The 17,507-nt window shown below is 39.0% G+C and overlaps 1 protein-coding gene across 1 annotated transcript in view; it reads right to left on the bottom strand.

The window, feature by feature from the left end:
* Nucleotides 1-17,507, bottom strand: part of DCDC1 (doublecortin domain containing 1) — a 411,407-nt gene that overhangs the window by 232,652 nt on the left and 161,248 nt on the right. Inside the window, 1 exon segment of the mRNA XM_077819961.1 lies at nt 810-902. Coding sequence (XP_077676087.1) covers nt 810-902 — 93 coding nt within the window.

Below are 17,507 nucleotides of genomic sequence, written 5' to 3'. Positions count from 1 at the left end.
AAAATGAGTCCCAACTCAGCTCCCATGAGGAATTCAATTTATATAGCTAACTGCTGTTGGTTTTATAAGGAAAGAAGTCACAGACATAGGCCTAACATATTTTTCAATACCCAGCTGTTTTACCCAATATGGTGATTACAGAGTTGCAAAAGGATTAGGCCAGAATAGTTGTTCCTGCACATGCATTAATATGAGATACTACCAAGAACATGACTTCTGGAGACTGTGTGTAATTTAGGGCCTCATTTGGTTTTAATGTACCTTCTAGGTTTACCTCAACTAATTTAAGAACTCCTTGTCCTGTCCAGTTTCCACATTATCAATTTATTTCTGATAAGAGAGCTTGAGTTAACCTAAAAAAACTAAGTCTTTGTACCGTGGGAGGTGACATTTAAAACAGGATCATATTCATGTTGCCATCATTGGGGATTTTGTCTTAGAAACTTGCAGAACGGCAGAGCTCAGCCCACAGAAAAGAGACTAAGACATTAATTCTTATTCAATATGTAGCCAAGCAGGAGTATTCCATCTGTGTCTTGATATCATAAAACTGCTTGCTTTAACAGGAAAACGCAGTAGTACATTTTGAGATTAGGAAATCTGAACTCACCAGGTGTACATGGGTAATCAGTATTATAAATGCCTTCTACTAAATCAATAAGTAGCAGATTATTTTTAAAAACCCTCTTCTTTTAGTTATATGCAGGGATTAAAATCAGTTTTATATTCAGATATAAATAATAGCTCTCACTGTCTTTGAAACGTTTTTCCAGGTTTATCAAAATATTTAACTGATATTATTCACTTACTTTTTCTTGCTCTAAATATAATTCCTCTGTTGTCATTGAAAGAATGCCTTTTTCTGTGATTCCCCCTCTCTGACCATCAATTGCAAAATCCATCTGAAAAATGTAAAATCATTTCTTGAAATGTGCATAAAATGTTGTTGATTACAACCCATATTTACAATAGTGAAAACATTTTAACTGTGATACAATCATTCATACACAAGTTCATTCACAAAATATTTATTCTATAGCCATTTGAAAATACAGATGTTATTAACATTATAGGGACAGTTTCAATTTAGAATATATATATGAAAAAACTCACCCTTTAGAATGAATAACCTAACTTTGAATATATGCAATTTTTAATTTTTATATTATAGTTATTTTGAAGTTGGCAAACAGTTTTTAAGATATATCTAATATAGACAATAATAAAATAAGTTGTGTGGTACCTAATACTTTTTAGTCACTCACTACTATATAGCTTGCTTAACAATCACATGTTCTAGCTCTGTGGGTGGGGACTGCTGTTACCACTTCATTGTGATGCTAAGAGAGAAGTGGCCCCAACCCCATATTTCCCTTGGTACAATAGTCTTCTAATGAGATTTCCCCACCCCGCCCCACTCTGGATCACTGTATGAGGACCACAAAGCTTGGACAGAGCACTGTCCCCCCTGCAGGAGCAGATTTCAAACAAATGGTGCAAGTGCACCATCTTTACTTTTGACATTCTCAGATTATCAGTTGTGAGAATTTACTGGGTAAAATCCTGGCCCACTGAAATCAATGCAAGCTTTTCCATTGACTACAGTGGAACCAGCATTTTACCCACTGTTCCACACTTTGGGTGGAATTGTGAATACACATGTTGGAATAAGCTTTACAGCCACACGCCCAGAGTCCAAGTCTCTACACAGGAAAAGTATATGATGGGAACTTGCTACTGGGAGGCCACATTGTCAGATGACTGGGTACTGGTGCATCCATTGGCATTAAAGAGCATAGTTGATAGTAAGACTGGAAGGACTGACGGTGACTGGGTAACTATTCAGGCTACTGTACATGTTAAGGTTGATTAATGATAAAGTACAGTGAAGTTGCAGCCAAAAGCTTTTCACCATAAGCCAAGGTTTTATTCTTGCCACCCACAATGGGCATCAGCACAATTAACTGCACACAAAATGCTATCTTTCACATGATAAAACAGATTGTAGATGCCCTTGTAGCTTTCTGAATACAATAGAGTAAATACTTGGAACCCCAAAAAGAATATGAGTACTGTAGTAAGACAAAGCTCCATGCCATTATTAAGAAAATGTAAGACAAACATTTGAATGTGTTCAAACTCTTGCTATATTGTTCATAAATATAATATTTAAATACATTTTGCAATACTGTACACAAATAGAAATCAAATAAGAAATATGTAAAGCAAAAGTTGAATCAAGAAAGAGCATTTTCACTTTGAAAAATTATGCAACGTTAATAGCGTCTCCTTCAAGTATCCAGACATAATGATAATATGCCCATTTTTTCTTTTAGGGCACAATTCTCCTGTCATATTTGCCTAGCGCAGCTTTGCTTTTGGCATAATTTAAATGAAAGACACGTAACAGGTCTCACTTGTTCAGACTGCATTAAATCTTTTTCTGTTCTGTTCAGGTTCTTGTATCATGCCCATCACCATAGAGTCAAAGTGTCTGCTGTTTGAAAAATATTTTGTATATTAGGCATCATTTCATATAGACAACAGGTGGGTGCCTTCCAATAAGATTAAAGAGAGGTATAATTTGTCCAACAGAACAATTTTGTCCAAGAGAGTTAACTACATATGTCTTTCAAAGATTAGAAACACTTCAAAATGTTGGTGTGCCAGTTAAAAGTTAGAAAGACAATTTCCCCTTCAATGCTAAACCTGGGCACCATTCACAGTAAATCTGTGTATCATCAAATATTATACATGTACTAAATATGGGAAGGACAAAAACCAAGAAGCTCTACAGGCTGCAGTTCAGAGAGTTCCTGTGGAGGTGGAGTTATAGCGCTGGATCTACATAGTTCTACCGGACTAAGTCAATATTGATCCATTGACTTCCATGGAACTACACCAATTTACTCCAGCCGAGGTTGTGGCCCATGGTTTTCAATCCAAAAATGAGGCAAAGCTTCATATGTGTGGATATCGCAAGATTCACAGGGAAATCCTAAAAAGTGCCAGGCAACCCATGCAAAGAACCAGACTTTACCCTTTGCCAGCAAAACTCATTCAAGAGACATGCTGTCACGGTCTCCTGATCCATAACCCAAAGTGGGTTGATGGCATAAAGCAAGACCCTATAGATAACAGAGTAAGCACTAATTTCTACAGGAAATTCCTAATGGGTTTACAGACAGGTGATGGCACAAAAGTGGCTCTTCCCTTACCCATCTCCTTCTGCTTAGGAATGTCCTTTCACAACCCATATGAGACTGATTACTGATGTTCATTTGGAGGACCTTTCACTGAACTGGGGAAGGGGAATTATATATTACTTTGAGCTTCCTGCCTCAAAAAGCCTGTTTACACTAGGGACTTTTAAAACACTGTCCACTAATTTTGGCTCATTTCCACCCAGGTCAGCAAGATTGGTAGCATTAATGTACATGGATCGCCAGCTGCTGCCATCATTTTATGTACTATGCCAGTCAGACTGACATTGATCAGGAGATATATTGCCGATGCCCCATCTGCACTGGGCTCCCAGAATTGATAACCCAGGTGGAAGTGAATTGGTATTATCCTGGATGTCTAGAATAGACAAGGGCCATACATAATTGTGTCATTGGAATAGGATTTCTTCTTTCATTCATCTGTACCATGCAGTGGGAAATTATATGACCTCAACTCTGTACATATACTTTTGCTAATTTTCCTCTCTTCATAGAATCTCAGAGTTAGAAGGAACCTCAGGAGGTCATCTAGTCCAACCCCCTGGTCAAACCAGGACCAATCCCCAATTTTTGCCCTGATCCCTAAATGGCCCCCTCAAGGATTGAACTCACAATCCTGGGTTTAGCAGGCCAATGCTCAAACCACTGAGCTATCCCTCCCCCCAAATTCTTACACAAACAATAGCATGGTGGTTTGTTATTTTTAATAAAGGATTTAAAGAAAGGTTAGAGAGGGACAGAAAAGAGAAACTGAAAACAGAGTGAGAAAAGAGAGAAAAGAAAAAAAGGAGTCAGAACTGAGAGGGAAAGAAATAGAAAGTAGTCAAAACCAAAAGAAAAGAAGAGACAGCAAAGAAGAGTATAATAAAAGAAGCAGAAGATGGAAAAGAAAAGAAAAGAAACTAAGAGAAAAAATAGTTAAGGTATGACGAATTGAAACAATTTATTTGGACAAAAAATGAAAGAGAAAGAATGAAAGAAAACAAGTACAGGGAAAGAGAGCATAAAGATGATGGAAAGAATACAAAACAAGGAAAAAAGTAAAAAGCAAACAGCAAGGCAGAGAGTACAAGTACCAAAATCAGCAAATTTGATGGACATTGGTCAGGCTCCCTAGGTTTTCTGAAAATTTTAAGCATCTGGATAAACAGGTAACCTACCCTTTCTTAAAATCATGTGGGAAAAGCTTTTAAAAATACAATGCAATGGACATAATTTTCTGCCACCTTGTATCTTGTGTAATTATTTACCACTCTGCAGAGTATATGCGGTGCTGTATTAAAATGCTATCATTCTGATCTGGTAATATTTTACATTCACTTTGCACAAGTGTAACTGAATACATAGATGCAACGCCATAGCAAATCCGGCCTAATGTGCAATTAAAGGCTAGTTCTGGCTATTTTACAAATGTGTTCACTTTTAATAAATTCTTATAATCTTTTCCTTGTTTCTTTGTAAGATGCATCCCAGACATAATTTCTCCACAAATTATTGAGGAGAATGGGTTCTTAACTTCCCATGGAGGGTATGCAGCTAGTAAAGCATAGAGTTCAGTATAGCATAAAGTGAGCTATGCTTTCTGTTCATACAGAAATTGTTCCTCTAGCATAGCAGCTGTACAAGCCAACTTTTTAGGTGCTGCATATAAACATTTTAATGAAAGAAGATAGCAAATGCTTGTTTACATTTAAAATATGTAAAGTAGGACCGAAGAAAGCCAACTTTTTTACAGAGAAAACAAAACAAAAACCCTTGAGAGATAACAAAAGGGTGGATTAATCAATTCTCCTTTCAACAGATGGGCATAAAGAATTAATGGAAAATGTTTGTGTTTTGAGCAGTAGAATATAACAGAATGTATGGCTGGACATTTTATAATTATAGTTATGAGATGACAAATGGATCAATAATTATATATTCAAAATACAAAAGGGTTTTAACTAAATGTTCATACTTTGCTCAAATATTATAAAATATCTAATTAACCTGCATGTAGAGCGCATAGCCAACTTATAGTCTCAAGATCTCACCATAAGAAAAACTTATACCCATTAAATTTAAAATATTAACATTTGTAACCAATTAGCACATAGCTACTGTTCAAATAAGTAATCTGAATTATGTTTTACATGCAGATAAATATAAATAATACAATTTAACATAAAAACTGTGGCAATCAGCCTTCAGATATATATATTGACAAGATTACCCAATGCCCTATTACTATACAAAAGAGTGGGACAAATTACTTATTTATATATACAAAACATGCTTATAAAGGCCAGCTGCAGGTATTTTTTGGAAAGTGCATTTTAATAAGGTCCTATTCAGTAGGGGAACAAATGGGGGAAAAGTAGTTTGCACTACAGAGTTTAGTGCAAGAGCTCTCTCTTTTTCTAACAACGAAATCAATCATTTGTCCAGACTGTGGGGAGTCAGAGTTAGTTACTGAAAAGAGCTCCATATATAAACAAGTCAATAACTCATTGTGTGTTATTGTTGGGCTGAAGAAGTCTCCTTTCAAAAAGCTGCCCCTGCTTCTCTGAGAATGAATGTCACTGTATTCAGAGAGTGGGAGAGGGATCTTTTGTTTCTAGCTATTGCTGGCTGCCATTTATGTATGGGAAAAGAGAAGTAGCTGCTAGTTGAAAAACCATACCATAACTATTGCACAATTCTACATTATGGCTGTCCCAGAAAAGACCTTATTTTTGTAAATATACTTCTGTTAAAGACTTTACAAGTTTGCTTGAGCTTCTGAAATCTTTATTAATATTCCGTATATAATTATTTTCACTTTATAAAGAAGAAAATGACAATAGAAATTAGTGATGACAAACTATTTAATAACTTAATTTTATCTGAATGTGAATAATTAAAGCAATTAACCAATTCTGTTTGATAACTATAGTTACTCAACATATGTGCTATAGATAACTATATTTAGTAATTTAATAGTAGTATATAAGTAAGCTTTGATCTTTATTATATTCTGTGTTTCTTGTAATAATTAAAAGATTATAAAACAATAGTAACTAAATCATCTCCATTCAGATTTGGGGAAAAATGAGAAGTGCAGCATTATTGTAGTTCAAGCTGCAATAGTTAAGCTTGATTCCTTGATCTCCAACAGTATAGCTTCCAAAAAGTGTCAGTGTTCTAGCCTGATAATTTACAGGACCATAGGCCCCAATCCTGCAAACAAACAAGTGATATACATTCCACAAGTAAGCACATGTATTGAATTCAGTGAGATTGCTTGGATCAGTACAGTTACTCACATGTGCGTGTTTGCAAGAGCATAGTGTAATGAGGTTCCTACTGATCACTAGTGCGCCTCCTTGCCTCTAGGTCTAGGAATGTAGCTTTCGCTGCATAGGGTGTCCCCTTGCTCTTCATCGCTCACTTTGCTATAGTCTTTCTTCTGATAACTTGGCCTTCCAGCTAGGTCACCCTTTAGTCCACCAGTACTTTGATTATGAAAGACAAAAGGACAATTGTCCAAATGCCATCTCCAGACGGTGTTCAGTCCCAGTTTGAGGTTCTATGCCACTATAACAATGGCTGGTAGGGCAACATGGGCTCACCCGCTAAGCTGGGTTCCAGCCCAGGGACCCTACAACCAGCAATGCAGTCCTGTTGCTGTTTCCCAGTGCTCCTTTCTACCAAGTCTCTCTATTTTCTCTTTCTCTTGGATTTTCCATGGAAGCTTACTTTATTCCCTGCTCCTACCATCACCGCTCCTACCTTCTTGCCAGATTCCTTACTCCGGGGCAGGCTCTCCCCCTGGGACTTTGAGCTTGTCCCTGCTGACCTCCCTCATCCTAGGGACTGACTGCAAAATTCTTCCCCTGAAGATCCTCTCTTTGCCTTGGTCTACATTGGGGGGAGGAGGGGAATTGATCTAAGTTACGCAACTTCAGCTACGTGAATAACGTAGCTGAAGTAGATGTATTTAGATTGACTTACTTTGATGTCTCCACCATGGTGAGTCAACTGCTACCGCTTGCCCGTCGACTCTGCCTACACTCTCGTGGTGCTGGAGTACAGGAGTCGATGGGAGAGCACTCGGGGGGGGGGTGTTGATTTATCTCGTCTAGACTAGATGCGATAAATCGATCCCCGCTGGATCGATCGCTGCCCGCCGATCCAGTGGGTAGTGAAGACATACCCCTTGTCTTTGTTTTTTGGCACAACATATGAGGCTATGACCACCATTTTCTTCATTCACTTTTAGCCATTTTTTTAAAAAAAGTCCTTTCACTTAGTCTAGTATCCTTAAGGAAATGCAACATTTTCCTGATATTCTCACTAGTCCCTTTACGGAAAAATCTTTGATCCAAGCTGACTCAATTTTTCATAAAACAACTTTGTTTCCATAGAATATTGTCCATAATGCCACAGATCATGATCAACAGTTTATTTGGTTTTGCACACATTATACAACCTATCTTTATGTATTTTAATAAGTTTAATTTATTATTTAAGGCACAATGATCTGCTAACACTATAAAAATGACTACTATACTCTTTGTATCTGACTATGGAGAATAGTATTATCTTCAGTTTTTGAGCATACATCATAAAATCTTCATCCTTTTGTTTCCTTAGTCCGTAGTTCTTGGCATTCCTTCACAAGCTCCTTTCATTCACAAGCTCCTTCATGACTACACTTGTCTACTTAAGGATATCTTATTATCCACTTCCTCATTTTTTAGAGCTTGTTTTTTGCTGCTTTGTCAGCCACCTCATTTCCAGGTATGCTGATATGTGCCATAACCTACTATTGTTACACAGATACCTACTTGAATTATTTCTGTAGTTAGGAATATTATTTCACTGTTTGTGTCATTTTTTCTTCCTGAAGTCCCTGATCTGATTGTCATAATGCCTGACAAGGCATCAAATAAAATTACAGCTGCAGCTGGTCACACATCTCGTACTCAGGCTAATGCGAACATTATCCCTATTAGTTCAGCCATTAGAACGGTCACATAATTCAGTAGCCTTTTAGATTTTTGGACTGGGATGACAGAAGGCTGTTCCTACTCCACCCAGGCTGTCATCTTTTGATCCGTCTGTATAGACTTGACTAAGCCAGCCCCATTTTTCATAAATTAATTCAGAAATTGTATTGGTCATAATGTGTAGTATTTTCATTCCCTTGGTTTTTTTCATACTATTCTAAATCCACAAATGGGAGAAATAACTGTCCAGCTGTAATTTGATTTCCCATGACTAAAAATTTTTAGCGCTCTCAATTTTTCATTTAAATATATCTCCTTTGCCTATTCTTTCCCTGATAGTATGAGGAAGTCTGTGGCAATCCATCACATTTTGTCTATTAATTTCTCAGCAATCCTCATAAATCCATTGTATACTTCTATTTTCATTATTCCTTTTACCTTTGCCCAAAAGATTAGATCTAATAGTTCCATCCTTAGGTTTATAGGTGCTTCTCCAGTGGCTATTTGCAGCACACATTGATGTTACCACCATTGCACCACATGTCAATCATAGAGCTTGGGCCTGGAACAGTTCCAAGTTTCTAACAGGTTTCAGAGTAGCAGCCGTGTTAGTCTTTATTCGCAAAAAGAAAAGGAGTACTTGTGGCACCTTAGAGACTAACAAATTTATTTGAGCATAAGCTTTCGTGAGCTACAGCTCACTTCATCGGATGCATTCAGTGGTTTTTGAAGCTGAACCAAAAGCTTGTCATCTGTAGTCTAAAACTGGTCTTATCAATGCATTATATATCATCTATACGTTATCTGCATCCCATTTGTACCCAGCTATACTACTAAGTAATTTAATTCTACTTTTACAATTTTTATGATATCATCTATGCAATCTTTCCAAGTTAATTTATTATCAATTAATTTATTATTATCATAGGAACATAAATTATTGAACTATCTTAATTTTTTCACCATAAAGAAATAAGTCCCAGCCTTCCCTAATTTTCTTCCTAATTAAAAGCATTCCCTTAGTTTTTGCATATGAGCATTTAAATCCCCCACTTTGAAATTCTCTGGAGTGCCTCATTTGTCTTTTCCTCAGCTACTTTAAGTCTTTTATGCTTAGTCCATATAGCACAGTTGTCTGCAAAGAAGGAAATGCCTATTCCTGTCTGCACACTTTCCAAGGGTTCATTTATCATAATGGAAAACAAAGTAGGGCTGACAATACTCCTTTGTGGAAATCCATTTTCAAGCTTGTAGGTTTTTAATAAAGTTATTCCCACTCTGATGTATATAGTTGTCACTTAAAAAGTCCCTTATCCACCAAAACATTCTCCCTTTTATTCCAATTTTAGCTAGTTTATATAGCAGGCCTTCCCTCCATAGCATGTCATATGCTTTTTCAATGTCAAGGAAAACTGTTATCATAAAGTTCTTAGTCCTTATGATTTTTGTACCTCTGTTTCCAGTCCCTATATCAGGGGTGGCCAACCTGAGCCTGAGAAGGAGCCATAATTTACCAATGTGCATTGCCAAAGAGCCAGAGTAACACATTAGCAGCCTCCTGCATCAGCTTCCCCCCCGCCCCCAGTGTCTCCCACCCGACAGCAGCACCGCCATTCAACACCTAACCCTACATCCCTGCACCTCCCGCCCACTGTGATCAGCTGTTTAGTGGTATGCAGGAGGCTCGGGAGGTGGGGGGGGGAGGGGAGGAGGAGGAGCAAGGGCGCAGCAGACTCAGGGGAAGGAGTAGAATGGGGCTGGGGCCTGGGGAAGAGCCAGGGGTTGAGCAGTGAGCACCCTGTAGCACATTGGAAAGTTGGCGCCTGTAGCTTGTGCCCCAGAGTTGGCGCCTATGCAAGGAGCCGCATATTAACCTCTGAAGAGCCGCATGTGGCTCTGGAGCCAGAGGTTGGCCACCCCTGCTCTATATGGTCAACTGTACATCTTCCTTTTCTGAAGCCACTTTGTATCTCAGTTATAATATCATTTTTCTCCAAGTATTCCAGTAGTCTTACATTTATCATATTTTCCATGATTTTCCTCACTCATGATGTGAGAGCAATAGGCCTATAAACATCAGGTCTTGTATGTACCTTGCCTGGTTTCCTAATTAGTATCACCAATTCTTGTTTTTATTCCATTGGCAGCAGCCTTCCCCCCTCATCCTCTTCCCCCACCCCCATATATAATTATGTGACCACAATAGCATCTTTAGATTCCCTTCTGACAAGTGTGGAAGCATTTCATTACTTATGTTATCTTTACCTGGTGATATATTTTTCCTTGTTCTATTGGCTGCAATAAGCTCCTGCATACTACAATTTTTGTTTAACATATCATGAGTATATTCTCTCCAGCCATTTAATAGCTCACAGCTTTCCTCAATAAACCTCCTTTTTCCCCCCACTCATAAAACTCACTGCTTTGATTCATATTACTACTGACTTTTGGAATTCTTTTGCAAAAATGTCTGCCTTTCCTAAGTTAGAGACCTCAATTTCATTGTTTACAATATGTTCAGGTACACATTTACTTTTACTTCAAATTTCATTCATTCTTGGAATTTGCTTATATATTTCTTAAAGCTCTGAATATTTGTTCAATTTCCTACAAAAATTTCTCCAACTTCATTTTTTTGTCTTTCTGTTAATCCTTTGTGCCACCAGACAAAGCATTATATATTTTATAAAAGTAATTAGGTCTTTACTATTAATTGTGTATCTTGCTTGCTTATATGCCTTATTTCTTTCATTGATTGTTAATTTGCAATCCTCATTCCACCAGGGAACTGGATTTCTAAGTCAGTAAGTCAGGGACAATTTGATGTTTTGTTGATGACCAGATCAAGTCAATTGGTCCTGCTTTGAGCAGGGGGTTGGACTAGATGACCTCCTGAGGTCCCTTCCAACTCTGATATTCTATGATTCTATGAAGTGCTGCTATAATTCCTTTTATTATGTTGTTATAGAATTCTTCTATGTTCAGTTGTATAGTTACTACATAAATATTCATCAAATTGAATCTTGAAAATGTCCCCAATCAGCTTTTCAGAAATGTCAGCAAGGGACTCTTCTTGTGTTTTCGACATTTCCTTGGCCTTGGTACTCAATAAGCGTAGAGAAGTGATCACTTCCCATTTCAGTCTTTATGAATTTCCCAGATGCATTTACTAGCTCTATTATTTGTTCCAATTCCCAAATCCAAAACAGAAAAAGATCCATCCACTGAATTAAATCTAGTAGGTGCACCTGTATTCAATATAATCAGGTTATACATGTCAATAAATTGTTCTAAACATTTACCATTTTGATCAATTTTCTTATTTCACCATAGCTCATTGTGACTACTAAAGTCTCCACAAATTATGAATGGATTTTTGATATTATTAACTAGTGTTCCTAATTCTAAAATAACTAATTTTTACGTGCATTATAAACATTATAAATCTGTATGTAAGTGTTTTTGTTCTGTCTGGGAATCTCAACAGCATGATATTCAAAACTTAAGTTTCTGTACATTGACATAACCAAATTCTTCTTTTATAAATATAACTTTAAAATGAAGCTTTTCTCATTTTAAATTGTTTAAATATTCCTCATATTGATACATCAAGAGACTGAAAAACTGAGCTATAAAGAGCCTAATTCAACAGTAAGCAGAAACACCTGTCTCATGCATCAGGGAAGACAGACAGAGTCCATACTGGGGGACTAGCATGGGCTATGAAGTGCAGAGGCTTGATGGATGTTTCACTAAACCAAGCCCATATGAATTCATCAAAAAAAAATACTGGGATTGAATAGTAATCTGTTAAATTTATAAACTACTGAAAACCTACAATACTATTCATAACATCATAACAAATTCCTTGAACCATAAAAAACTCTGAAAGGAAAAAAACAACCATTTTTTTCTATTAAAAATCGTCATTAATATTAGCATGAACTTATTACATTTAATTTCAGTAAAAAGACTGACCCACAAAATCCCTTCAAATAGTTTCAGAGGGGAGAAAAAGAATGCATCTGCAGAATCCCACATATTTACAGCAAATGGGCATTTGCAAATATAGAACAAAATATGCAATTATTTGATTGTACAAATGCCTTCACATATTTCCAAGTTCACCTACTGAGCCCTGTTTGATATTGTAGCCTTTATTATCTATAGTATGGGATGGAATGTAAAAAATTTCAGAATTAAGGTTAAGGTTACTAGTTAACCTTGGGATTTCCTCTGAGACCTTTTCCACTCAGCTTATCCAGAACACCTCGTCCAGTTCTGGAAGAACCTTTTATCCAGTTCTATGGAATCCAAAAAACTGAGTTTGAATCCAAACTTGTCAATGATGTTTCTTTACTGGAATTTCATAAAGCTACACCTGAGGTGATCAGGGAACTCCAAACTACATAATTATAAATCAGATTATATATATATATATATATATATATTATAATATATACATGTTTCTTTTAGAATATATGTGTCTATATATATATATATATATATTCTAAAACAAACGTGCACATTTCATTCTACATTGTATCACATGCTTTATGATTGGTTTACTAATTTTATGAACCAATCCCTGTATAGACCATGACTTATTCATGAGATACAAAGTGTGCTAGTAAGCAAAACTGCAGCTACAAGCTTATCACACATTACTCTTCTTACTATTTCTTTATCTACTAGCTACATATTATTTACAAGGCCACTTGTGAATTCACGCTTTGTCCATTGTTAACCTCTGTTTCCTTACTTCTGTTTTCTTTCACTGTTCATGTAAGGCCTACAGTTAGCTGGATCTATCTGGCAAATATCCAACCAATATATATAAAATGTAACTTTCAACAAACTAAATACATACAGATACATAAAGTATTAAGCTGCTTCTATATGGTGTGCATTTACCCAATAATGTGTGTAACCTTTCAAGGGCGGGGGAACTATTTTGCAAATATTGACACAATCAAATGTATTCATAGACAACAATACTAAAATATACTGACATTTATGGTTGTGATACATTTCTTGATTACCTTATTATCTACAGTATACAGATTGTTTTTCTCGGTTTTGACATTGTATTGGTAGAAGCCTTAATATCAAAAACAACTAATTGTAAGTAAAACTCAGATTACAAAAACAAGAGTCTTGTATAATTAAACGAGAAAAATATAATCAAAATAATATATATAAAAACTGGACCAGATCCTAAACTGAGCCTGAGTTCTGCTCAGTAAGGAGGTAGGAAGAAAGGCTGTTTTCCATTCCATGATCATAGTTGCAGCTGAGGGCTAGTTTCATCATAAGCTACGCTAACTTGAGTTGGCTGAAAGGCTTCTCTAGGGATTGTTGCACTGACCCAGGATTTTCAGAGTACACCACTCTTCGGCAATGCCCACTTTTGTCTCCAACCTATCTCCCATACTGGTGGATGGCAGGGTCAGGAGGCATAGAGCTCTGCCATTCAGCTCATATTAATGGTCTGAATAGCACACTGAGGCCTGGTTTGATGAAGTAGTTTATTGATATCAGCAACAACTTCTTTTTAGCACAGATTCTTTTGCCCACTAAAATGTAGAAAAAGATTCTGAGAGTAGAAGACCCATTTGGTAAAAATGACCATTGAAGAACTGAATAGCAAATTAATCTCCTAAAAGTAACAGCAACAAAAGCCCAGACTTTATTTAAAAACACTGTCAGAGGCTTACTATGCACCATGCAGCAGTATTTAGAGGAAGTACTAAGGTTGTTCTAAGTCGGACCACTAGCATTGGGCCTTTAATGGAACCACCATCAGCGAAGGATTGGCATAGCTGAGCTCTGCTCTCCCATGGCATTTCCCTGTCGCCAACGTTCCCCATATTCTGGGAGAGAGGAAGGCAATGGCAAAGCCCTGGCAGTGGTACAGATGCACCAGCAAGCAGATTCCCCTCTGACAGGTTAATTCTCTGCTTGGTGTTTAAATTCAGATTACAGCTCCTCTGCATTTTCAGATTGGTGCAAAGAAACTATAACACAATAATTTTAGCCCAGAGACAATGCAGGACCACCTATGATCCTTATCAAGACACAGTGAATCAGACGACACAAAAATTGCGGGAGAGGTAAATAACGAAGAGGATAGGTCCCTGATTTTAAAGCAACCTGGATCATTTGTTAAATTGAGTGGAAGCAAACAATGTGCAATATTTTAATATGGCTAAATGTATATAGGAACAAAAAATGTAGGCCACACTTACAGATGAGGTACTCTATCATGGGAAGCAGTGACTCTGAAAAGAAATTGGGGGTCGTGGTAGATAATCAGCTGAATATGAGCTCACAGTGTGATGCTGTGGCCAAAAGACCTAATGCGCTCTTCGGATGCATAATCCGGGGAATCTTGAATAGGAGTAGAGCAGTTATTTTACCTCTCTACTGGGCACTAGTGCAACTGCTGCTGGAATACTGTGTCCAGTTCTGATGCCAACCATTCAAGAAGGATGCTGATAAATTGGAGAGGGTTCAGAGGAGAGCCATGAGAATGATTAAAGGATTAGTAAACATGTTTTATAGTGATTGATCTCTTTGAGCCTAACAGGTGACTTGATTACAGTCTGTAAGTATCTACCTGAGGAATAAATATTTAATCATGGACTCTTCAATCTAGAACAGAAAGGTATAACAAAATACAATGACTGGAAGCTGAAGCTAGTCAAATTTATAGTGGAAATAAGGCATAAGGTTTTAACAGTGAGGATAATTAATCACTAGAACAATTTTTCTCCATCACAATTCTCCTTCACTGACAATTTTAAAATCAAGATTGAATGTTTTCTAAAAGATATGCTCTACAAATTATTTTGGGTAAATTCTATGGCCTGTGTTATACAGGATGTCAGATTAGATGATCACAATGCTCCCTTCTGCATTGCAATCTATTAAAACCACCATCTCACAGGAAGCTATTGATATTGTATAAGTGTGTAAAACAAGTGGCCTCCTCCCAAGCACCACTTCAGGGCCTCGTGGCAGCCCTGCAAGCAGAGGTGGATTAAGGTCTCCTGGGGCCCTGAGCTGGAGCAAGTGAGGGCGCCCCAATGCTGGAACCATGAACCCACCCCATCCCTTCCACCTACAGCTCTGTCCATGGCCCCACCCCATTCTGCTCCTTCCCCCTTCCCCCACCCCATTCCATCCCTGGCCCTGCACCGTTCCACCCCTTCCCCTGCAGCTCTCCCCCATTCTGCCCACGACCCTGCCCCATTCCACCCCTTCCCCTGTGGCCCCATCCCCCGCTTGCTCCTTTTCACCACCCCTCATTACCGTCCTGAGACTAGAGAAGCTCTGTGCTCCCATCGTAGCCCCGGGGCCGTGGCAGGGAGTGCAAACTTCTCCAGCTCCAGGGCCACAGCAGGGGGAGATTTTTCAAGGGGCCCCAAATTAGCCGGGGTCAGTAATCCACCACTGCCTGCAAGTGGCCCCTCACATCAGTTTCCCTTTTGGGTTCCCAGTAACTCCATGCCAGCTTATCCTCTTGTCCACTAACATAGTTTATTAAACAAAACAAATGCAAATTTCCATAACAAAAGTCCCAAAAGATAGTCCATATTACTGCCAGTGCATATAGTCCTTAAAACCTGGCTTTCTTCTCAACATAGAAGCAACATGTGTCTCAACATGTGTCTTTGCCACATTGGACTCTTTGTTTGTCCTCTTCAGTCCCTGTACCAGGACAGTCAACTCATGTCAGAAGTAAGGCCCTAAGCTGCACCTGCTCAATACTTCTGATGCCCTAACGAGCCAGCTAGGCGGCCTGATAGACCATCCTGCCTGATTGGCTCAGGAAGCCACCAGGCCAGGTTTTCAACCTAGCAGCAGCAGCTTGCTGACTGTTCAACACCCAGAGACTCTCTGCCTCTACTACTGGCGCCTGTGCTGCCCCTTCCCCCAATCCTTGTACCACCCCTTTTCCTTGAGACCCCGCCCTCACCACCCCTTCCCCACTGAGGCCCTGCCCCCATGCTGCCCCATACCCAAGGTCCTGCCCCCACACTGCTCCTTCCCTTGATGCTCTGCCCCTGCACTGCTCCTTTTCCCCAAGCCCCCCCATGCTGCCTCTTTCCCCCAAGACCCCACCCCGCACTCAGTCCTCTCTGCTCCGCCTCCCCCGTTGCTCACCCTTATCTGGTAAAAAATTATGGAGCCATGGCCCCCTGGCTGCCCCATTCTGCCCCTGCCTCCCTATGCTCGTCTCCCCAAGTCCTGCTCCTGTTAATCTTCTACCACTCCAGCACAGGTACTACCCTGCACCCAGCCTCATTCCCATCTTGTTCCAGCCATGCTCCTGTCTCAGAATCAGCCCTTCTCCTGCCTTCCTTGACTCCTGGTAATCCAATTCCAACCCTTGGCTCTTCCTCTGCCTCAACCCTTGGCTCTGGCATTGAGACTCTGACCACTAGGCCTCCCTCCCGCTCCGACTACTAAGCCTGACCTCCTATGACCCGGTCTGCTGAAAAAACCCAGCCCTTTCTTTTGGAATGCAATTCTGCTCTTCCCATGGAAACTCCCAGAGTCTCTCTTCTGGAAGCATCCTTGCTGGGGAGCATCCCTCACTCCCCCTGTACCTTTCACTGTTCCTTGGGGTCCAGCTCTCCTGCAAGGAGACATCAGCAGGTAAACTGCTCTGCTGCCCCCACTTCCTTCAGTTCTTTCTGGTCCTGAGAGCCAGCAGGCATCTATTTCTGCTGCTGCTCCTGCCTTCAGCCCTCTCTGACCCAGGCTCTCTGTCTTGAGGAGCTCAGCCAGTAAACCCCTCTTATACCACTATATAAATCAATGGTACAACCACACCTTGCATACTTCATGCAGGTCTGATTGCCCCATCTCAAAAAAGATATATTAGAATAGGACAAAGGACAGAGAAGGGCAACAAAAGTGATTAGGAGTATGAAACAGCTTCCATATGAGGAGAAATTAAAAAGATTGGGACTGTTCAGCTTAGAAAAGAGACAACTAAGAGAGGGATATGCTAGAGGTCTGTAAAATGATAAATGGTGTGGCGAAAGCGAATGCTTACCCCTTCACATAACACAAGAACCAGAATTCACTCAATGAAATTAATAGGCAGCAGGTTTAAAACAAAGTATTTCTTCACACAACGTACAAACAACCTGGGAAACTCATCACTGGCGGATGTTGTGAAGGCTAAAAGTATAACTGGGTTCAAAAAACAATTAGATCAGTTCATAGAGGATAGGCCAAAATGGCCAGGGATGGAACCCTGTGCTCTGGATGTCCCTAATCCTCCAACTGCCTGAAGCTG

This window comes from Eretmochelys imbricata, chromosome 6, assembly GCF_965152235.1.
Source record: "Eretmochelys imbricata isolate rEreImb1 chromosome 6, rEreImb1.hap1, whole genome shotgun sequence".
Lineage (NCBI taxonomy): Eukaryota > Metazoa > Chordata > Testudines > Cheloniidae > Eretmochelys > Eretmochelys imbricata.
Note: the sequence above shows the minus strand (reverse complement) of the source record. Positions and strands in the feature narration are given on the sequence as shown.